We start from the raw sequence: 24,858 nt of genomic DNA, 5'->3' as shown, positions 1-24,858 counted from the left end.
AGTTAAGCCCAGTGACTTTTTACTGTTATTTTATTATGAGCAATACAAAACCGTGAAAATCACTTTCCAGTTTTTATAGTTTTGTAAGGCAACACTTTTTTTTTTTAAATAATTGCTGTCAATAGTAAAAATAGGAGACATATTGATAGGTTGGTCTGACAGTTAATACTGTCATTAGTACTATCATTTTATAAAACCAATCAGCAAATCATCTTCTACAAATACAATTAACAAATAGGCTAAACTCACCATCACAGCAGGGTTTTTCACAGTGATACATGGAGTAGTAGCTCTGAGGGCTCCACTAACACCATGGTAGTATTTAAAACAGATCTTTATTTCAGCTGAAAAGAAAACAAAAACCATATTAAACACTTCATGACTGACCCTAGGCAAAAGAGACACAACAAAAGGGTCCAGCATTCAGTGACCTATCTTCAGAAATACTCTAACAGGAAATTAAAAATAGAGCTGCTGGTTATATCTTTGTTGTGTGTTGGGTCATTCTATTACTTAATAGACAAAAATTATAACTTACCTAATTCTGCAACGTGTATTTCTGCTACTATATCATCAGCCCTGGAAAAGGCATATGAGACATCTGCCACTAGGATGATTTTGTAGGACTCTGAAGAACGTGACACATATCTGAAGGAAGCTGGAATCACTTTATATATCGGAACACAGGAAAGGTAAACGTTGAACCATGTTTCTGGTCCCACTGATTAAAGTTTTGTTTGCTAAACTGCATTTACTGCAAACAAAAGAGTATTATGTTTAACTGAAGCCTGACCTCCACTTTAGTTCCTCTGCATTCTTCCAACCAAGCAGAACAGCTATAATTATGGCTGCCCTTGATCCTGTGGGATTTTCTCTATCTGGAACAATGTCTGTTTCCCTTCTCCATTGGGATAACTCTTCTATGTAAGGCTGGTGAGGGTTTTACCTCTGGGTACAGAGATGGCCACAGGCAGACAGCAATGGCCAAAGGCAGGCAGGAATGACAGCAGCCAGTTCAGACAGAGGATGTGCATGAAAGTCTTGACAGTTCAATTCCTCAGCTTGGTTTAACAATATGTCAGTAGTCCTGAAGTAGAAAACCCCAGTGTTTGGTGTAAGATTTTGAGACATATATGGCATGATTCCTTGAGGGTTGAGGTACCCACTTATCCCTACTCAGAAACCACCCTGCAAGCCTGCTCAGCCAAAAAGGATTATTTATTTTTGAATTTACTGCAGTTACATATCAACGTTTATTTACTATCTTCCTCCCAGAACAAAGAGGAGACACCTCAGAACAACCCTTCAAAGGAAAGTGTCTGGCTGACAGTGCCTCCAGGGAATCAGGAGGTGGAGAAGCTGCTGAGCCCACTTCCTCCTCCTCACAGATGCGTTCACACACACAGACAAAACATGCTCTATTTACCACAAGCTTTACAGCAAAATTCAAAATGCAGACAGGATTTCTAATCACCTACAAAGGTTTATGAGACCTAAAACCCATCAGGCAGGATTATGGGTTAGTTTCTTCCTGAACTGAGCAGTTCTGCTTACCTACCAACAGTGCTTATATCTAGGACACACAAGAATTTCTCGCTCACATAAAATCAGAGGTTGAGCACTCACAAAATCTGGGAGGATTTACACCAAGTACAGGACTCTCCACATTGTAAAATGCACATACTAAGAAACAAGAACTCAAGTCTGAGCATCTCTTATTTACACTGAGAACATATTACGGCTACATGAGTGCATGGTTAAGACAATGCATTGTTCCAACCAAGACTTCCAATTTCCAGCTATATTGCTTGCTTTTATTGCATTGCTTACTTTTATTGCAACCTAAGCTTAATTTTTCAGAGAGTTTCTGGAGCTACTGTTTATCCAGCCTGTTGTGACTATCTTCTCTCAATTAATCACTTTCAAACAGAATCTAGCAGTAGGAAGGTTACCAACTGCTGGTTCTATCCATAGACAATCCATAATGTGATGGGGGACAAATAATCTCACTACACTGACAGGTACACTTACCTGAAGGCTGAAATGCAATACTACAAGTTTTGCATGGCCATATTTTTTCTCTCACTGACTTCTATGAGCATACTCTACTTTTCAATACCTGTATATGGCTGGTGACAGAACAATGCTTGATTCAAGAAATGGATCTGACAATCCCTTTCAGGCACACTAAATTAAAAAAATACAATCCAACAAACAAAATACCAAACTTCATGACTTATTGCTAGAAATAATTAGAAAAAGCAGAGCACTTAAAAACACGACAATGAGACTTTTTCTCCCACTTGCCAGCAGAAGCAGCACTGACTCAGTCTGGGAGTTCTACAGCACTGCATTCACACATGCATTTAGAGAAATGGTAGATCAGCTGTTAGTACTGTGTCAGTGGGATTAATACAAGGGAAGCTGTGCTTGAAATTCAGCACAAAATTGAGAAATGGGCTACCCATCATATGCATGCAGATGTTGGCAAAATGAGCATAGATTCGCAATTCTGGATCTTACACACAGCAACAGCACAAACATTTCATAGATTAAGAGACACCAAAGTGGTTTTTTTCTTGGCTAGTAACACTAGAAACTGCAGTTAATGTTAACAGAAGAAATCTCAGAGGAACCTGCTAAGTTCAAAGCAGCTGAGGATGTAGCTTTTTGACATGTCTTGTGTGGTGCTATCAGGAATAAAATCTTGATTAGAAGAGGTTTTTCTTGATGACTGATGGATTCCTGACCTCTAGATATACTGAAAACAAGTATCTGTGGCTGTTCTAATAGTTACAGGTGGTGTGCTGAGATGTGTTCTAAGGCCCCAGAAACACAAAGACTTCTTCAGAAGCACCAAGTTCAATTATCTGCAAACAGGACTTCAGTATTTTGAGAAATGAGTTCAATATCATATTAACACACACATTTCCTCTGAACTATTGCATACTCTAAGTGCACATTAGCATGTGTCGCCTACAGAGTTTTCCCAGTTTCTTCCATTTCTCCTGCCACCTTGCTTTTATGTGCTGCCTTCAGGGGGAAACTGGCACTTCTCTTTTTTCTTTCCTACTTGTTCTTCCTCAACAGGGTAATGAGATTGCTTTGCATGGGATCCCTAATGAAAACATTAAGAGCAGTAAACCCAGCAAAGGACATACATCTGTACCTGACCACAGGACCATTTGCAGTATTATTAAAGAAAATAAGATGTTTCAGAACACAAAAGAATTTTTATTCATGGGAAAAATTAATGTATTTTTGATACTACACATGCCCTCTTATAATTGACATTCCTACAGACATATATAGACCACAATAAATTCCTTCTTTAATTAAAAATAAGCCAAAAATTAAATTGGGGGGGATTTGTGATTCTTTCAAAGCTATCACATGGCCATATAAAAAGTGATATATATATATATGTGTTAATTAATCAGAAAATTCTGTGAAAACATAATCCCCTTCTTTTAAAGCTAATAGCTGTTACTATTTTATAACCTTAGTCTTATAGTCTTATATCTCAGGTCCATTAAACAGAAATGTTGCAATCAGTAAAGGTTTCTGGGACTCAAACATTGACATTTGAATTTCAAAAGAACACCTGCATGAAATTATAGTGCTGTTACCTCTATGGACCATATACTTTTGCCTCTTCAGTAATAAAGGGATCAGCTTACACTAAATAACAGCTTGGGTTTAAAACATCACTAATTCCCCAAAGTTCCTCACTAACTAATTTTTTACTGCCTTTGATACTTTACCTTTGCTCATCAAAAGAATGCTTTATTAAAGAAAGATTCTAAGAATACATAACTACATAAGCATAATCCTTGGAGAATGCATTCTTTCCAGGAGACTGATAATGCAGGAAAGCAGGTGTCTCTGCTGTAAGAACAGCTTGCTCCAGACAGACCCTAGTCAAACAAAACACCAATATTAGAGGTGGAATCATCTCCACTGAGAAGGGATAAGCAGACCCATCTCCAAAAAGAAGTCAAATCCAAGCTGGGTTCCAAGAGTCTCTAGAGCAAAAGTGTGCTCCCGGTTCACTGCATGGAACCTGCACAGCAGCTGAAACTTCCTGGCCACTGCAGCGGAGCACCCAGAAGGTACTTGGGCTGAATCCATGGCTCTCTGCAGACAGAAACATATGTCCTCCTATACTCACTGAGGAAAAAGTTGACAGCACAGTAACTCATTGGAAAAATATGAGAGCATGTTCTGCAAAACTTATTTAAGCAAACTAGAACAAATGAAGTCACTCATATTCAAGCTTTACAAAGCTATAAAGGGAGATGCAATCCGTGCAAAAGCAACTGTGTTGAATCCTAATTTTTTCCATCTGAACCTGCTAGACAACTGAAGAAATTTAGCAGTGCTATGCATGTCCTGCCTGTTGAATATCTGAACCTGATAGACAGCTGCAGGAATTTAGCAGTGCTATGCATGTCCTGCCTGTTGAACTCCTCTGTAGCATAACAGTTCAGTGAACTCAACATTTCTGTTTGGACATTTAGCATTCTCTTCTCTGCATCACTTTCAGCATGTGCATTTTTGATTGTGGATTACTTCCTACTGGACAGTAGCAAACACAGCAGCAGAATGCAAAGCTAGCAGCCCTCAGGTACTCACCATCTCTCTCAGCAGGTGTATCACAGAATTTATTTTACAGGGACAGTAGGCAGACCACCTACAAAGTGACTTACAAAAAGCTTTTTAGCTAAAGTAGGATCAATAACAGAAAATGCTTTTGTCCCACTGGTCTTTCCATCTAACCTGCTTCAAAGGGAATGCGGACAAATGCTCATTCAGGTAACACAGCATCCTATCCCTGACAGCCCCATTCACTTTGCTGTCATCAGAGATTCTTATATACAGTCATGGTCCAGTTTGGCAAAGTATTTAATTATAATCTAACCTTTAAAACAAAACACTGGGGTATTATGTGCATAAGGAAGTCAACAAAGCCTGCCACAAATGTAAAAAATACAAGACTTGATCCTGTTTCATTTATTTTTGATACTCAAAAATAGCTGTTAAGAGACAACACAAAAAACCAGCAGAAGAATAAAAGTATTTCTAACTCGGTGAATATGTCTATAAATAGAGTAGGGACAATAACCATGAGTCCCCAGACACACCACTGAAAGGGCACTGGTTGCAGGGCACTGCACAGATGAATGTTCCAGGCTCAGAACAATTCCATGTGAGAAAACCATGACCTTTACAGAATTTAACTGGTAAAACTTTAAATGGTAAAAATAGAAAGACTGGATACAAATAATGATCTACATTCATAGAACATTCATTAACATTGACCATTATGGTCAAAACCATTACAAAAAATAAATTCTGTTCATACCTCTAGTTACAAGGAGCCCTTAAAAGCTAAAAGTATATGAAGTTCAATTATTAAACTGTTTTTTTTTTTTCCTTCGATATCTATCAGCTTTTAACAAAAAAGAGAGCTGGGAGTCTGCTTTGCTACTTACAAAGTAAGGCATTTCAGTGCTAATACACTGTTTTTGCAAAAGTTGCAATTTCACAGAAATAGGAACTGAATACCAAGAACTCCACATAAAACCTCACTTTTAACATGATACCATTGCAATGCAAACACATATATGACCATGTCTTCTGAATATATCTCATAGTCTATTCATGTTCTTACTCATGGGGGATGAACAGATCAAGAGCTGCCTTGCTGAGAAGGACTTGGAAGAGCTGGTGGAGAGCTGACAGAGGCTGGACATGACCCAGCAATGGGCACTCCCAGCCCAGAAAGCCAAACGCGTCCCGGGCTGCATCCAAAGCCCCGTGGGCAGCAGGGCAAGGCAGGGGATTCTGCCCCTCTGCTCCACTCTGAGATCCCACCTGGACACTGCATCCAGCTCTGGGGGCCAGCACAGGAGGGACAGGGACCTGGTGAAGTGACTCCAGAGGAGGTCACCAAGAGAATGGAGTAATGGAGAACCTCTCCTATGAAGACAGGCTGAGAGAATTGGGTTTGCTCAGCCTGGAGAAGAAAAAGCTCTGAGGAGAACCCACTGCAGCCTTTCAGTACATGAAGGAAGCTTATCAGAAAGATGGGGACAGATTTTTTACCAGGGACAGTGGGTAATGGTTTTAAACTAAAATAGGGTAGATTCAGACTAGACATAAGGATGAAAATTTATACAGTGAGGGTGGTGAAATGCTGGCATAGGTTGCCCAGAGAGGTGGTAGGTGCCCAGTCCCTGGAAGCACTCAAGATCAGGTTGGATAGGGATCTGAGCAACCTGACCTATCGAAGATGCCCCTGCTCATTGCAGGGGGGTTGGACTAGAGACCTTTAAAGGTCCCTTCCAACTCAAACTATCCTGTAATTCTATGCCACAAACGAGATTTTAGTTCAAAACACACTGCATCTGTGCAGTCACTGCATCCAAGTATCGCAGTGTGGCACCAGAAGTAATTTAACCACAAACATCCCAGGGGGGATTTGGAAGTGATTGATGTGACAAGACTGGCAGTCTCTGGATGAATCCCAACAGCTGCCACTATGGATTATTGCTCACAGCATAAAGCCATAGCACTGGTAAAGAAAATATATGCAAATCAATGTATTTCTATTCTATTGACAGTAATGACTATGACATCAAATGGTATAAATAACAACAAAGGTAGGTAAAGTGGGTGAAGGTGCTTCTTGTGGACACTGTAATTAACACTCATGGGACCAAAACTATAACTTATAAACACAAGGCCAATACAGTCTCAAAGCAGGCTCTCAGCCTAAGCCCATGCTAACAAACCAGGCAGCACCATGGGAGAGAATCAAGAGTGAGCACATGACCATCCATAGTGCTGAACTGCAAGCACCCCCTGCTTTATTTACTGGAATATGTACAGCTTTTGACTTCTGGGCACATTGCATACCGAAGTGCGTAAGCCCCAGTTACCTGCTACATGGCAGTGACTGTCCTATGCTGATCTCCCTGCCATGGCATCTCCATCATGACCTGTCCTTCCCCACACTGCAGAAACCTGACTTGGAAGCTGCAGATTATGAATGAGCAGCAGCTGTCACCACCTAGTCCCAAATAAAACTCAGGCTTCTCCTCACATGTTTTTTCTATCACCAGCCTTCCTATGGATCATTTCACTCCATCTTTCTGTTACCTCTGTTCTCCATATGGAACACCATCACCATGCACTCTATTTCCAGCACAATGCCTCAAAGGGAGCCCCTTCCATCCTAAGCTCACAGACTGCTATACCCAGAGAAACACTTGCCATCTAAAATAATTTCTGGAGCAACTGAAAGCTCTCTTGCACCAGAGAGTAAAGACCCCAATGTACTTAGAAACCTGAAGAGCCTGATGCCATGCTAAATACCAGATGACCATACTAAATGCAAAAGCATTAAGCTGTGTTGCACTTTCCCACTACTGCTACCTGTTTAGGATAATACTCCTTGAACTTGTTTCCTTTTACAAGAGGATGAAAATTGTAGAGCTGGGTTTAGCAATCCTTCTGTAGTTTGCACACACAAAAAAAAAAAAAAACCTGACGGAGCCATGCAGTGAGTCATTGTTTTCCTTCACCCACATTTCAGCAAGCCTCAGAGCAGGATGTTTGAAAGCCACCTCTGCTATGTGACGAAACAGCATATCAGGCATATTGATCCCCAAACTCACCTTCGTGAATGCCTAAAATGACTGAGTTCCCTTTCATGCCTACGAAGCACTTTTGCTCCTTCCCCAGGGAAAAGCAAGAGGAACACCTGCCTCTGTACTGACTGGCTCTGCAGTTCAGAGCCACTCACACTGTCTCAAGGTGACATCCTAAGGACACTGGCTGCTTGTGATGGTGAGCTGAACTTGGTATTTTGCAAATATTTTCCTTCTCTTCTGCAAAATATTTCCTCCCTCCCTTTCCTCAGCCACTCCCCTCAGAGGCTGTTTCTTTTTCTGGAATACATTAAGTTCATTTCTCTTTATTTCACTGTTGATTCCTTTGATTCTCCCTTCCAGGGCAGAGCCTACAGAATTTTTGCGTTGTTTTTTGTCTGAGTCAAATAGAGTTTTCTTTGATCATCCTTGTTTTGCTAATTTTGGATGCTTTGAGGGGAATTAATGTCTGTTTTTAGTACGAAAAGGGAACTCTCCCCTCCCTTCTTTCTGCAGGTTGCTTGATCTGAATAAAGCAGATGGCAAAGTATGCCTTTACATGTTACTTTCTTGGAAAAATAGGAGATATTGAATCCCCAGGGAGGGATTTTTAAGAGGAATAAATTAAGTGATCTTAACACTGAGTTACAAGACTACAGGCACACAGTAATGTGAAATTCAGAAAAATGTTTATCCAAGTCTACCTTGAAACATAAGCATACATTTGAGAGACCCTGGTGAAACTATAAATAAGTTTATAATTATGCTCATGGAAAAACAGCTTCCCAAATTAAAGCATAAAATGTTTTTCCTAAAAGATACAAATCTTTTTGCAGAAGGAGTCCAAGGCCTAACCCAGCTGACTCCCACTGACTAACATTAATGCAATTAAAATGGAAATACTCCTTCTGCATGAGATTTGTTTGCATATGGCTCATTAGCAATGCTATAATTCTCTGCACTTCACCCTCCAGAGATGTTACTGGTGAACAGATATGTAATATCCCTAGGCTGTAACAATGCTAGGGAAAACCCTCATCCAGAGTCTTTGGTTTAAGTGCATGCTGACTGAGCACAACTCATTATCCAACATTAGTAACTTACATTCCTTTTCTTCCCAAAAAAACATGACAACTTCAGGCCAGTTCTGAGTGTAAATCCTAAAGGATTATTGTAGTTACTTAGCATAACTCTGTTAATGAGCATTATCAGTTCTCAATGCCAGAGCAGGTTCAATGCTTCTCAGGCTTGCAGAAAACATTCCCTTCCCTCTCCTGGAGTACTGGTAGAGCAGGGAACCTGCACTCAGGTAGGTATCACAGTATATAGCAGGGAACCTGTAATCATGTAGGTATCACAGTATATAGCAGGGAACCTGTAATCATGTAGGTATCACAGTATATAGCAGGGAACCTGCACTCAGGTAGGTATCACAGTATATAGCAGGGAACCTGTAATCATGTAGGTATCACAGTATATAGCAGGGAACCTGTAATCAGGTAGGTATCACAGTATATAGCAGGGAACCTGCACTCAGGTAGGTATCACAGTATATAGCAGGGAACCTGCACTCAGGTAGGTATCACAGTATATAGCAGGGAACCTGTAATCATGTAGGTATCACAGTATATAGCAGGGAACCTGCACTCAGGTAGGTATCACAGTATATAGCAGGGAACCTGTAATCATGTAGGTATCACAGTATATAGCAGGGAACCTGCACTCAGGTAGGTATCACAGTATATAGCAGGGAACCTGCACTCAGGTAGGTATCACAGTATATAGCAGGGAACCTGTAATCAGGTAGGTATCACAGTATATAGCAGGGAACCTGCACTCAGGTAGGTATCACAGTATACAGCAGGGAACCTGCACTCAGGTAGGTATCACAGTATACAGCAGGGAACCTGCACTCAGGTAGGTATCACAGTATATAGGTGGCAATTAAGTACTGTTCCTCTCTACTTGATACTGGTGAGGAATACGATGTCTAGTTTTGGGTCCCTAGGATCAAGAGCAAGGAGAAAATGGAGAATGAAAAGCAGAGAGCTACAAAGGTGGTTGGGATGGATAAAATGTGACATATGAGAAGAGGCTAAAGGAACTGGCCCTGCTTAGTCTGGTGAAGAGGAGGTTAAGGCAAAGATAAATGTTACTATCTCTCCTCTTTCCAGTTCTATCACAAATTTTAAAAGGGGCAATGGCCCCAAATTTAAGCTATAGCCATTCATATTGGATATCACAGAAATCTTTTTAGCTGGAACAATACTGCAGCACTAGAACAAGTTACCTACAGCATCCAAAAAATCTTTAGTCTTGAAAGCTTCCAATAAAAACCACACTTGAGCAGGTCAAGTGCTGGTCCCAGTTGACAGCAGATTGGATGCAACGAGTATTCCTATGCTGTGGCTAGTCTCCAGTTGAGTTTAGATTGATCCATTTACACATTTTGTTCATGCTGGTCCCCTAGACATTGCCCCCGTTATGGATCTGCTGCTTCAAAAATTCAGGGACTGAATGACCACTGCTGATGGCCTGCTGAATGTCATTACTGTGAGGAGTAAACATGATAAACCCCACGTAATGGCCTGTATGTCATATATTGTACCTCTCAGCAAAGATATTTCTAAATATAAGAAATCTACAACTGGAGAGCTCTTTCCCAAATGTGGAAAACAATGGTGGATTAAAGCATCAGAAATACCTTAAATTTAATAATCTGGCACGTTTACTGAAAATGTTAGACTCCTCATTTGTCTCTCCCTCTTGCTATGACAGCGGCATCACATGCAGCACTATACCAAGAGACAAATCATATCTGCACCACAACAGAAGGAGAGCTGAGTTTGGCACAGGCTGGGCAGTGCCAGGTCTGCAGGGCGTGGTAAGAACCCCACAGCACGGCTCTTCCCACGCCTGGCCTGGCGCTGCACCGCAGTGACACCGCAGTTGTACCTGAAGGGCACAGCCACCTGCTGCGTTTGCTCCTGTTGTGATTTACTGAGCTGAGGAATAGAAAAGAAATGGAAAAGAGCAGCTGCCTGTAGCTGCATCAGTGCTGCTTCACCACCTATAAGTTTCAAGGAAAGGCCTTGCTGAGCAAACATGGTCACAGATCTGTGGAGACCTCTTGTTTAAAAAGTGGAATCAGAAATTCAGTAAAGTGTTTTAGTGCAGTTTTTGGCCTCTCACTAGAAACACCAGTGTCACTGGAGACATATTTATCTACTATACTATGTGCTATAGCAACATATGCTCATAAACATTCCTCTTTACAGTTCTCAGCTGCTGCACAATTGCTTGTCTCTTGTTCATTGTATGGCAGCAGAGCTGTTTGTTAGTGGAGCTCACCATGACTGAAGTACACACATCCTGCGCTTCCTTTCAGCTGACTGTGATGTGCAGTTAGTTGCAAACTGCGACGTCCGCTGCAGCTGATTTTAAGTCCAAACTAGTAGTACTTGAAGCATCAGTTTCGGTTACTCACATGAGCTGGAAATATTATTCAAGAGCCTCATCTCAATACACTATGGAGCAACACATAACCAGCTAAAAGATACAAACATTCCTGAAGTCAAACTGCCCATATTGGCGACAATACTGACAGAGTTCCTGCACAAGAAAGATGAGGCAATTACCTTTACTAAGAAACATTTTAATCTGCTTTAATATACCAATGTCTTTGGCACCAGGGAAGTAAATTATCTTTATTATTTTCTTGAGTATTGTCTTCAGTTCAATCATTGTAATGTAATCAACTCCTGAAATGGAATTTAATTTTATCCAATTTAGGCTCTTTTTTTTTTTGAGAAGCGTGTTGTGTAACACATAGGGCAACTTGGCAAGATTCATTGATGAGTTCTAGAAATAGGAAGCTTTAATATTTATTTTTAGTAGAGGGTATACAACACCTCTTGAAATACATGTATTACTGTTCTATCAGTTAATTAGAATAAAAATTTCTGCCAAGACCTACAGTAAGCAGCACTGCAGTGTTTTACTTCACTGCAGTGAAGTAAGGAGTGGGAGTATTTTTTTTTTTTTTTTAACTTATGAAAGAGGATTCATTACTGCGAGGCTAAACAGGTGGTAGAGCAACTCAGAGCTCTTCTGGGACTGATTGCCACTTTGATGCTTGGCACATCGGAGTTTCCAGCAAGCTCTGATACAACATCCCATGATTAAAACCTCCGTTTCTTTAGGATCATATGCTTCATATGGTAGGATAGCATAGCTTCATCAAAAAGCAAAAAAAAGAACAACAAAGAAAAATACCCAGCCCACAGCAGAGTAGCTCAGATTCCTATAAATCCTGGTTGTCTGAGAGAGTGGTGCAGCTCTTCAATTTGAACCTTGACTACCAACACTCTTCAATTTGAACCTTGACTACCAAAGGCTTTTTATTTTAGTCATATAAAGACTCTCAGTATTTCCAAACTGCCCAGCGGATTTTCCACTGCAACAAATCTTCAGCTGAGAAATTCTGATGCAACTAAAGAGGACAGTGGCCCTTCCTAGAGTCAAATCCAACCTTCCCACTAACAAATACCAGCAAGCACTATTAGCTTACTACCTTTTCCTTCACACACTCTTAATATTAATATTTGGCCAGCTGAAATTTGGAACTTCTGTGGGAAGGGACTTCATCTTTCAATGTGCATATACTACATCACACCACACAAGGCAACTCCCTCCTCCCTTAAAATGAAATGTGCTGTCTAAGAACATCTCTAGAATACAAATGTACATCTAACTCAACTCCGTTTTTATCGTGTCCAGCAAACACACTGGAAAATGCTCCCCCTAAGAGCAATACAATCAATTCCCTTGCTTCATCAGAAGGATTGATGAAATGGGTATCAAATGCCACCCTGTTGACCCGCCTTGGAAGATGCACTGCATAAATAGGTACTCACATTCCATAAAGTAGGGGCCAGGTTCAATTCGCCACACAATTTGTCCTTTTTGCGTGCCAGTCACTCCCCGATTCTTGGAATCCCAGAAATTGGCTGGAGAGTTCTCATCTGAAGGAGAGAAGACAAAAAATAATTTCAGCAAGCAGTATTTAAAACAGAAGTTTTCTTGGCTTTCTGTTTCAAGAGGCCTAGATACAAAAAATTACTTGTATTAAATTAAAAAAATAAAGAATTCAAATTATCTGGCAAAAGATAAATAGCTTCTCTTGTACATTTGATAGATCAATTTATGCAGAGTGAGCAGACAGACACACAGCCAAGGCAAATCTATGGCTTCCTGTAAAAGGTGACCTGCCAAGCTACAGTATTAAATTCCAAAACTTCCCTAATCCAACAGAGAGGCTATTGGGAGTGCATAGCTGATTGAAACTGCATCACAGAGTTACCACACCATGTCGTACACCAATCCTGCTCTGTGATGTGAAAATCTAGCATTCATTCCCTAGCTGGGAAATGCAGAATTGTAACTAGGGGTATCCAGTTAGAGGCCCAAAGTGCAGAACTGTCAGTAAGCCAGAGCTAGAAAGGAGAGATTCAGCAAAATACATTCAGAGAAAACATTCAAAGCAAATAGTATCTGCAGAGCAGCTTAGCAATTTTTGTCCTAACAAACACAAGTCTTGGGGCCGTTTTATTTTCCAGCCTGTATTCAGACACCCAGAACACCAGATCCACCAGATGAATGAAAGAAAACCAGGGCAAGAAGCTGTTTGAAAGGGCACAAAGGTTAGTTCTGATGACACAGAGAAAGCTGACATAAATCCAACTTAACTTTTTTGTACAGGAAGTTCTTTGGAAGTATGCATTGTGACATTTTACCAGTGCATTTCAGCAGCTGTTAACTAGACTAGACAAGAACTGCACCTATGATGTCAAATACAACATCCTAATTCTTTCCAGTGGTACTGCATATTCTTTAATCTTAATTTTTTAAGAACTCCTCTTTTATTACATACATTAGAGTGCATTCTACAAATTTAAAAATACTTCACTAAGAACCTAGTCTACTGTGGCTTTGTTCATGAAGCTCATATCCATTCAAGCACATTCCTTTGTACTTTGGTAGGAACTCACATATTATTACAGAACTGTCGCCTACATTTTAGATATCCATATGCTATTTATGAAAGAATAATAAACAATGCAGCTTTCTTACATTTATCTTAAATATATGAACTCACTCTAAAGCTTCTCTTTCTCAGTGTACACAGCTCATCTCAGTGTACATGCAGTAACCCCACTGAATTATGGTGAGTGCAGTCTGTACATCTCATCCCACCAAACCAACACACAGAACACTACCACACACTGGACTTCTGCGGTTGTTCAAGAGAACTTACACACTGCCCAAAACCTAGAAGAGCTCTGAGAAACAAGAAGGGGTCATGGCAAGCTACTGACATTTTTATGCCTCCAGCTATGGGCAACTTTGCGAATTTTTAGAAAGCTGATGTCTCAACACCTCAAAATCATGACAAGTCGAGGAGAATTTCATAATTATCTCAATGACAAGGAGAAGGAACAGGAGGGTTCTTCTAACATTTGTGATCCTCAAACTTGTAATGCCCACAGGCTTAACTTCTTGTGCAGAATCAACATGATAGGACACAAACTGCATGCACAAGAAAGTCAGGCACACAGGCAGTAAAATCTTAAACTGCATGTATTTATTCTTCATTACAGTAAAAAACTTTCAGAGTAAACAAAGCTGCATCTCACCCATGTTTTGTTGGGGTTTTTTTCCAAAGCCGTATAAAGAGGAGCACTAAACGTACAGCCTGTAAATCACCCCACAGGCCTTAAAAAACCTCTATGTGGTTTGCAATGGCACACTAACCAAAATATACACTGCTGATTAATTTATTTACTTTTTTATGTTGCCTTCCTATCCCAAGGCCCTCTATTTTCTTCCAGACAGAACGCTGGGAAGCCAGGAGATACAGCTTAACTTCCAGCAACACTACACTAGTGACTGCTCTGGTCTACCATATAAACTTGGTTATCCAAAACATCATTACCAAAAGTGAGCAGATTCTTTAAAAACTCCAGTTATCTGAAACACAGTGTTTTAAAATATTCAGCATTCTCATTTCATCTAGGTAAATGAATGAACACATTCCTGACAGTAAACTTCTCATCTAACACGCTCTAGTTCTGAATTTCTGTATTTAATCAACTGGAGAAGAGTCTGTTCATGATTCTAAGAACAAGGATGGATATTTGGTATATTGTAACCATAAGGTTTTTTATTCTTATCTTGTTCAACAAATGAACAAAGCCTGAAGCAATGAAATATGCCTTTATTGATGAGATTTCCAAGAATAAGGCACAAACAACTGTTATTTGGTTTTTAAATCAGTCATAAAGCAAAATCAATGGTAATTTTTACAGGGATATTAGTGAGCTTCAGAAAAGGTCCTCCATGAACTGAGTCTCAAATTCCCAGCTGGTAGTTACAAGAATGCAGAACGCTTTCTTTCACTTTATTTAATAAAATCCCACATTTAAAGAAGTGCCTGGATTTTCAGCCCTTTCATGAAGGAACGGACTCCTGTGCAGCAATGAAGAGTAAATCACTGATACTCTGCCCATAGACATGCTGTCACTACAACAGAAGGTGGTGGAGACAGAGAGATGGAAAATGCTAACAGACCACTACCTGTCAGCCAGCGACTCAAATTACAGAATTTATTTTGGTCAGCTTTGACTTTCTTCTGAAACAGATGGGTTTTTTCTACTTTTTTGATGTTATTCACATAGGGGAAAAATAAAATTACTAATGCATATGGAAAAATAACTTCAAACATAAGTTAATGGATTTTAAAAAGAAAATCTGAAGGAAAAAATACACAGCATGAAAACACTGAAGTACACAATAATGATAAAAATATTGACAAAAAAAGGAAGTGTTTAAGAGCACAAAGAGCAACAGCAGAATTATCACTCCCTCATGTCTTCTCCTCCCCTAAACATAAATGCACACACACCCTTTCCATCTTTCCAAATATATATATATTTTTTTTTTTTTCCATAGGGAACTTGGATTCTAAGCAGTTCTATTCTCCTTTTAGCATATAATTGTTTCTGTTTGTGAAACTGGCAGCTGTTCCAGAAACTGGGCCAAAGAGTAGATATAAATATCCCTTTCCAGAACATAAAATATGCAACAAAATACTGTCTTACTGCATCAGTATCTTGTCCAATAAGGCTACACTTCTGAAAGAAATAAAACAATGCAAGATACACAGTTTCTCTCTATCTTCAGTAATTCTTAGACATAAAATACTACAGAACAGAACTTCTCAGAGCTGCAAATAATGTTTTACAACAAAAAGTGGGTAATAATAAATGTATCACTGTGTGGAATTTCACTATGAGTAATGCTCCTTGAAATCACTGTAAAGCAAAAACATTCTGAGTAACAGTGTTTTCTTTATTTAACTACTAAACAATCAGCCCAACCTGGCATTAAGAAAAGTTGCACTGGCGCACTGTTGGCTCCTCCTCAACTTGTCCTCCAGGACCTCCAGGTCTTCTTCTGCAAAGCTGATTTGCAGACAGTCAGCCCCCAGCCCATCCCAATGTCAGGGGTTACTCCTGTTTGCCCATTTCTCCAGCCGGCCTGACTGCACAATCGTGTTTTATCATCTGCTACTCCCAGTTTTGCACAAGGATGTTACAGAGTGTTGGAAGCTGTGCTAAGCCAGTGTCTGACATCAGGGATCAGGAGGTTTCTGAGGAGTTCACATTTTGTTCTTATTTTGTTCTTTGTGTCTTACATCTTTCATTCTTTCTGTCTCAGGAAAAAAAGATAAACTACCTGAAACACATCATCTCACAGAGTCATCTTGCATAGATTAAAGCAACAAATAAATAAATAAGATACAGGCTTTTATAAGACACATGAAGAGGAACTGCTAGCAATTAATTATCTGAAACAAGCCTTACAGTCCCAGTGCACAGAGCAGGCAAACCAGCATTCATCTTCTGGTCCCAGTTTCTGTTGTCAGTAGTGTTAAGTTTTGTAATAAAAGGGTTGCTTCCATCAACACAAATGGTTTTTATTCTTCAATATACCAAAACATTATAGAAGTCAAAAATTTCTGGTGTGGAAACATCATTGATTTAATTTTTTTCCTGTGCAATAAGCAAAGGTCGCTATAGCAATCTAAGAGGTTCAAACTTTTGCATTCTGATCTCTTTACTCCAATACATTTATAAAGATGCTCATACCAGAGCAAAGGTGATGTTAATAGATTCTGGTTGTCAACTTTAATTATATACATCTTAACAATTTTCATCTCTCACTACCATATATGGCTAACTCACAGCTCTTGAAAAATCCATGCTTAGAAAGCTTAGCTCAGAAAAGATCAATCACGCTGGTAACATTGTATCCCTGCATAATTCTCTTATCCTCCTTTGGGATTTACATCCCAGTCTCTGATTTTTCATCCCTTTCTGAAAGATGCTTTACGCAAAATCTTTTCAAGTGTTTGTATTGTACAGTTTCAATTTAAAGTTCTAAATTAAATTCATATTGTCAGAATGTTGACTTCTTTCACATTTTAGGCTGATGTCAATAATTTTTTGGCACTGAAGATGGTGCGCGCAATGCATTCAGTTATTAAGAGGAGTACTGGTACTAAGCTTTTAAAGCATCACCCTCATTTTCTTCTCTAGGCAGGTGTTCTCTTATAGTGAGGATCAGCAGTACTGGAAGGCTGGAGAACAGCAAGGCTACATCTAGTTTTGTCCGAGGCCGAGATGTGTGGATCTGCCATCAGTTCCACTCATAAACATCCTACCAAGAAGGGTCACTCCCCTACCTATTTCACTCCATCATTTCACTTAGTCTTTAAAAGTAACAGGTTTGTGGTTAATCTGCATTGGAGAATATTTCTGAACTTGATTTTGAGCCAACTTCAGATCTCTAGGATGGCATTTCCAATGTAAAACAAAAAACTAATTGACATGCATTTTACTGCATTACTTCTAAATACCTCAATCTCAATGCCAGCAATTGCACTCTTTTCAGTGTGAGCACAGACTTCCAAGCAGTAAAACAGACTGTCACCAAATGTAAGACTAACAAAAACATTCCAAAGAATACGTACAGTGGATTTTGGGCAGATGACTGGGAAAGTCTGCAACACTAACTTTTGTGCAATATTTTCACTTTTGTAACCTCCAATAATTTTAATTCCAGAAATACTAGAAATAAAAATCCATGGGTGATCAATAAAGAAGTAGCACTGTGTTTACTGATATAATGAACTAAATACATTTCTTCCTTATACCCAAAATATGCTTAAAAGCACTTGGAAACTGTATCAGGATGCATTCAAAGGAGAAGATAAATTTTATCACCTGAGGCCTCACTCCTTTTCTAGAAAGTCAATAAGTAAATTAACAGGTTCAAGGGTTTCTACTGCAAGCAATTACTATAATAAATCACATTATATGAATTTAAAATACACTAGGTATCAGTTAGTACCGTATAAACAAATATTAACCCACTAACTCAGAGCTTGTTTCTCTGATTTTTAGAATTTGCCATCTCAGCCTGTGAACACAGGTTACCTGGTAGAACCAAAATATTTCTCATGAAAGACAGCACCATTGCTGAAATTAAAGATCAACGCTTGGTTGTACCTTCTAGCCTTACCTGGCCATTCCAAAGGATGCCTGTGGATCCTAAACTGCATTCCTCCATCAGAGCCCAATTAACAAACTGAAGAACAAAAACCAGTAACGTTTTAGAGCATGGATATTGAAAACAGCATCCTCATTCCCAATCACAACCAGTGCTTTCTACAGAAGTTGCCTTCTGGAGCCAGCCCGTGCAGCTCAAGTTTGGAGGCTTTAGCTCTGTGTTAGTGCTGCTGCATAATCTCGGCTCCACAAGGCACGTCTGTCCTCTCCCTTCCTCCTGTCATTTGAAGAAAGGGCTTTTAGAAGGACGTTCTCCGACTCCGCAGCAGTTCCGAGCAGGTACACGCCATCATCTGCCTTTTCTCCTTTATGCCAGGGTTCTTCTGGGTTCAAGCAGAGGAACTGCTTAAACTTAGCCCGTGCTAAAACACAGAAGGTATTGCGTCCTTCAGACTCCGCTATTTGCAGCCACTCCCCTCCAGAGGGTACAGGATGCTGAAGCCCCATCCTCCCTCCACTTCCTTCCTTGCCTTGTCCATGGGAGGATTCCTCAGCACGGCCACGGCCCCGCAGCACGGGCAGGCTGATGTAAACAGGAGGATCCTGAAATCCTAGAAATGACGGCAAGGCAGCCACAGCAACGAGCACAGCGGGAGCTCGCTGGAAGTGCTGGCTTTTGTTTACACGGTATTTCGCTGTCCGCATGACTTCCCCAAAAATCCAGTTATCTCAGGGAAGAGGGGACTGCTCCATGACGTCTGGCTGGGATGGAGCTGCCTTAAACCCAGGATAGCTCTGCACAGGGCACTCCTGGGCAAGAGGACAAGCAGGTGGCAGAGAGCTTCCATTACTACCTCTCCTCTTTCAGGGTGGCAAATGCCATCTTAGGGCAGGAGCTTGGACAAGCCTCTATTGCTCCAGATGCTCTGACTCCTCAATGGCCTCCTGGTGGAACAACTGCAGCTGACCTAAAACTCCTTCAGCCTGTGGCAAGGACCCAAACCATGCCAAAGCAGTCCCAGCACCTCAAGAACAAAAAGAGTTCCTAAAGGAATCTGCGATCTCATCTGTAGCCCAAGATCAAATTTTTCACAACACACATTTCATGGAATTGAACACTTGTGGAGCTGCAGGTTCAGGCTCTCAAAGCAAATCTTGGTTTTCCTTGTAATACTCAGATTAAAAAAAAAAAACAACCAAAAAAAAACCCTTCCACCTTTTAGAGGAGTATCTGTTCTTACTCAGCTTGAAGATTTTTCAAAAACACTTCCAGTCAAAGAAATTAAGATGGATTATTTGCTAACGAAGAGATGAAAGCTAACGTATTGCTTTGTGCTTGCATGAGCACCTCTAGGTCCTTCAAAGGACAGAAAGTGAAAGAACATCAGAACTGGAATACTGTAAGAGAAATCTTAACACTCTGCTGTGTATTAAATGGCTGGAAACATTTCTCCCTCAAATACCAACAGAGCAACCCCAAAAAAAGTTGAGAACAGAATTCTTGGACAGTCTTTAAAGCTCTCTAAGTAGCTACAAGATCCTATTATCACAGTTCTCTTTACTCTTTGGGACACTTCGGAAAAAACTTGGAAAGTAACAGAAATACAAGACACAAGTCTTCAACTGAGAAAAGCAAGAACAGAAAAGAGGCAGAAAAAGGTACCAGAGGTGCTCTTACAGCCTCACACAAGAGAGAAGCCGCTGTTGCAGCTCTTCCTGAAGGTAATAATGCACTGCCAGAGGGTGCTGGGCAACCCTCTGAATTCCAGCCTGGACACAGATTTTGGCCTTCTGGTGCCACAGTCCTGCTATATTAGCAGTGAAGGATCATCATCATCTATAATCATGACCCATGGTCAGAAAACAAAGAGGTGTTTGTTCCTCACAGCACAGCAGCAGTTTTCTTATTGCACAACCAAATTTAAGGTTCATGTACCTCCACTGATTGCCCCTGAGCTGCGGGCAAGAAGCAGAAAGACTCCACTTGCATTCCCTCGTGTGCCCCCATGACTCACTACATGCATTAATATATTGCTGAATTTTATTGCACTCTATTTATTCCTTTATGCAGCAAGAGACATGATTAATTTTTCTAGTTGTGACTGACAGGATGGCCAGGAATAACATCAACTTCTCTAACACGTCACTCCTACTTCAGCTGCAGAAGCAGAGCACAGACACCCTACTATACACCCCATCCAAACACTGAACTGTGAAACCTTTTTGCTATTGAAACTTAATAGAGTGGGGAAATCCTTGCTCTCATTTTCATACACAGCCTGTATTCTGACACTGGCCATTTCCTTCTTTTCCAAGAATTGTAACACTATATTTTGACTCCTTTTTTATATACACTAACACTTCAGCATGGGGATCAGAGCATCTCCATGTGTCCTCATACAATGTGATATTTCAGGGCACAGCAGCAGCTCAAAGGATTAGTTAACTAGAATGCAAGACACAAAGATACTGGGAAAAAAAATACAAGTCATTTTTTCAGACATATGACAGTACAATGGCAGGAATAAAGTGGAATTCCACTTCTCAGTATTCAAAGTAAAGGCATCATTGAAATTCAAAGCATTCAAAGACAAAAATAACCCCTTTCACCCATCTTACTGGCAGAAATTCAAAAGCGTAACAAGAGGAAGGAAATGACCTCAAGCTTAACATCTTTCCTGAAAATCTTATTAATCCTCCTTCATAAACGATGTGCACTTCATTCCCATCTACAGTTCAGGTTTCACACATGTGCCAGCCCCACGGCACAAGTGCCCTGTGCATCAGGAGCCACCTGCCAGCTGACCTGGCCCACCTGGAAACCACATCCTGCACAGCACACGGACACAGTGCTTGGCTGTTCCTGCACTGCACTACTAAAGACTGGCTACAACAAGAAAGGCATAAATTTAGAGCAAAAATTAAGCTAGAGAATGACACTGAATAAACTCTGACAGATGGTAGTGCACACCTTTAGATAAAAAGACTATTCGCTGCTGAATGATATCACAGAAGACTCCCAACATCTTTACAGAATGCTAATAAATCATCTACCATTCAATTCTTGAGGACCAGCTAGCTGTATGTGGGGGGAAATAAGGCACAGGGGGTGTTTCAACCTCTTCCTGAAAGAAGCAGCACACAGCTGAGGCAAAAGCTTCACCACCTCTCCTGTCAACTCACAATCATCTCAGATGCTGATGGTTCAAGTAAGTGATGTCTGCAGAAGATGGAGACTGCCAAAAGCAGTGGCCACCAGGCAGGGAACAGTTTGGAAATTCAGATTTAGGCCACCAATGGCTACCAAAATTGGATTATACCAATATTCTAAAGTAGTACAATAACTTAGCAGGCTATTTCATTATAAAGATGAGAGGATACAAGGACAGCAAAGATGCAAGCAATATACTAAGGAAAAGAGAAGCCTGTCTCTTTCCTGTAGCATCACTTCCTTTTTTTCTTTTAAGCACTTCACTGCATCTCACATCTTGTTAAAATTCAGATAAATTCATCTTCACCACCATATTTCCTTCTCAATATGCTCCTCACTGTTATATCCTGTCTCTAAACACATCCTGACATTCCCAAAATCCTGTAACCTAAAGGTGTTTTACTTGCTTTTAACAGTATCAAGTCCAAGGGCAAAAAACCCAAATCCAGACTCCACAACAACAAACCCTGCATACACCAATATCATAAAATCCTGTTATTCTGGGACAAGACTGTTTAGAATATCTAGAAAAACAAGCCATTTTTCCTAATTAACATTAAAAAATTATTGTGGGGTTAAATGCTGTCAGAACTAAACTAAAAAAGAAAAAAAAACCCTGTATGTAAGCTTTTCTGTGCCATATTAAATCTGCCAGTCTAAGTTTATTGTGGAATGTTTTTCATAATTTTCATCCTCAGCCACAGCCTTATATGGTGTCAGATAAGCACTTGTTTGCTGGCAGCACATGAGCTGCTCAGCTTGCTTTAGCTGCACGCAGAAGAGGATTGTAGCTTCCAAGGATAAAGGGCATGCACTTTTATCTGTGACCACATTCCCATCACAAATCTTTGCCTGAAAAACTCAAAAACATAACAAAGTATTCCTGCTGTGCAAGATGTGATACCAGCAAAGCCAGGCTCTTGTCTACATAGCCTATACTGTCCCCGGGAAACTCTGTTGGTAAATAAACATTACCAACAAATGCACAATTTTGTGCTGTGGCTATCTTCATACACATCACATGTAATCCTACAGGCAGCAGAAAAAGTAAGGGGTCATTTATTCTGTGGCCCTCATGCTGGTTTATTTATTAACCAGCAAACATCTGGTCCTGTATGCAGACACCCAGTGCAGAAAGGACCCAGAGAAAATGGCAGTTTTGCTTAGTGTTGTTTTTTTTCTGATCAAACATTTCTCAAGTGGAAACAGTGGGAACCACTTCAGGAAAGGCCATATGGTTATGGCCATCCCTCTTCCCTCCTTCTCAGCCTCAAAACGTACTTGGAGCAATTCCTGCTCTGCAATCACAACATTATTCCCATTCAGTCTGCTGCTGCTCTCTGGCAATAGTCACGCTTTCATTTTCTGAGAGTGGGAATATTCAAGAGAGGAGAAATTTGGACAACACTGAGTGGATTTCATACACAGTAGATTGTACTGAATGATGTAATGATCTCTTCTGGGTCTAATTTCAGTAAAATATGGTCTCATTTGACAGCCATTACTAGCTCATAAACTAACCTTAAGTGCACTTCATTCCGCATGTAGATCTTCTGTAAATTACTTATACCTCAGAATGAGGCTTTTCTTGTGGAACTGTCGGCAAACACAATTGCCATAACTGAGAGGACTTAAAATAGAGTTGATGACTCTGTTCTATTTTTACTTTTTTGTTGTTTGCAAATCTAAAAACTAAACACCATTTTGAATTATTATGAAATGTACATCTGCTCTTTAAACATCATATATATCACTACAGTGCACATGTAGGAAAAGCACAAGAGGCTAGAGGAGATTTCAAAAACATATGCATGTTATTTTAAATCTGTATTTTGAAACCGTTGCCACATGTCATATGTTCTATTTATATAAATGAAATTTTAAAATCAGATAGGAAACAAGTACTTGGCAACTATCTATTACTGAAACATTCAGCTTGAGTACTCACCTTTATTTCCAGGCAGTATTTTGCAATATGCCTCACGTTGGCTACCCATGAAACAGAGTAAAATTCATTACAAGCATATTTGCTATAATTGATCTGTAGGTTTGCACAGAATATTGTCTAGTTTCCTGCTTTCCTTTTTTGCTCATCCTTCTGCTCCCTTTTCCTTTTTTACTCCAGCTTTTCATATGGCAGAAGAAAGTACCCTGTTTTATACAGCTTATGGCAGCAATGATAAATTATTATCTGAAAGCCAGCCAGTGGTAAGATGGGCTCCCTAAGAAGTAGCTAAGGGAATTATCAAACCTGTAATAAACTACAAACCTTCTTGCCCTAATTAACAGGAGCCATTCCACGTCTACTTATCAGCAGCCATCCTGTTTCCCTTGCCCTACAACTTAATAATGACACGTGAGTACTTTATAAATTCTCATAAATTTTGCAACTACTTTTTGACAAGTATCATGCTTATTTACCCTTTTCATCCTCTGGTCCTAAAAGTGAGGTGATGATAAGTTGTAAGCATCTATAATTTAGGTTACATAGCCTTTAGGTTAATAAATTTATCAATTCAAAAAACTCACCTGACAGATGATCCTCAAAATTGGTGAAAAGCCAGAACTAGTTACTCATCACATCAATAATTTGCAAACCTCATTCTAGCTTACTCAGGTGTCACAAATCCCTCAATTTCCGCAATTATCGCCTACAAAAACGGACCTGAATTCACTGGTGTGTTATCCACCTGACATGCTATTTTCCCATTCATATTCTAACAGACCTATTACTGGCAGAAATATTTACATTTTACAAATGCTAGAAAATAATGATACAGCTCAAAGGATGAGCTCAGTCACTTCAGATCAGTCACTTCTCTATGTCCAACATCTTGATCATCAAGACCTTCCAGGTGCTACAGACAAACACCAACCAACCATAAGCAGCTACACCCTGAAATTAACTTCATCATCTTTACCTATCAAAATAAAGGAAGCCAACAGCTCAAGAGCAGTGTCATTCAGCAAGGGCTCACACTTCTAGCCCTCTAATCATGTCACAACTTTCAATGAAAGAGCTGCAGGCCCAAATAATTCATTAGGTATTTATAATACTTCTGAACAAACTGCAGAAAAAAACCTTTAATGTATATATGCAATCAAAAGGCTAAGTTCAGTAAACATATTTCTTTTCTAGAACAGAACAAAAACATGCAACTCAGATGAAAGTACAAGAGATTGAAGGTATGTATTTCTTCTCAAATCCCTGCAAGGGCATAAAGTATCCTAATGAGCTGAAATCTCATTTGTGGGAAGCTCTCAGATGAGTGATGAGAAGGAGGCACTCCCTTGCCAGATGGCTTGTTCTGCTTATGACCATGAAGGAGAATGACTGTAACCACAAATCCGAATTAAGCGT

At 40.0% G+C, this 24,858-nt stretch overlaps 1 protein-coding gene across 6 annotated transcripts in view; it reads right to left on the bottom strand.

Moving 5' to 3' along the window:
- Positions 1-24,858, bottom strand: part of HECW2 (HECT, C2 and WW domain containing E3 ubiquitin protein ligase 2) — a 174,901-nt gene that overhangs the window by 67,500 nt on the left and 82,543 nt on the right. For 5 of the 6 annotated variants that reach the window (XM_068196277.1, XM_068196278.1, XM_068196279.1 and 2 more), the window contains 2 exons: positions 12,572-12,679; positions 250-344 (listed from right to left, as the gene is read on the bottom strand). In XM_068196277.1, the coding sequence (XP_068052378.1) occupies positions 250-344; positions 12,572-12,679 (203 nt within the window). Of the gene's footprint in view, positions 1-249; positions 345-12,571; positions 12,680-18,299; positions 18,506-24,858 lie in introns of those variants that run through there. The other variant, XM_068196281.1, reaches the window with a different exon arrangement.

The sequence above is a fragment of the Anomalospiza imberbis genome, chromosome 7 (genome assembly GCF_031753505.1).
Source record: "Anomalospiza imberbis isolate Cuckoo-Finch-1a 21T00152 chromosome 7, ASM3175350v1, whole genome shotgun sequence".
Lineage (NCBI taxonomy): Eukaryota > Metazoa > Chordata > Aves > Passeriformes > Viduidae > Anomalospiza > Anomalospiza imberbis.
The sequence above is the reverse complement of the archived record's forward strand: the minus strand, read 5'-3'. Positions and strand labels throughout refer to the sequence as shown.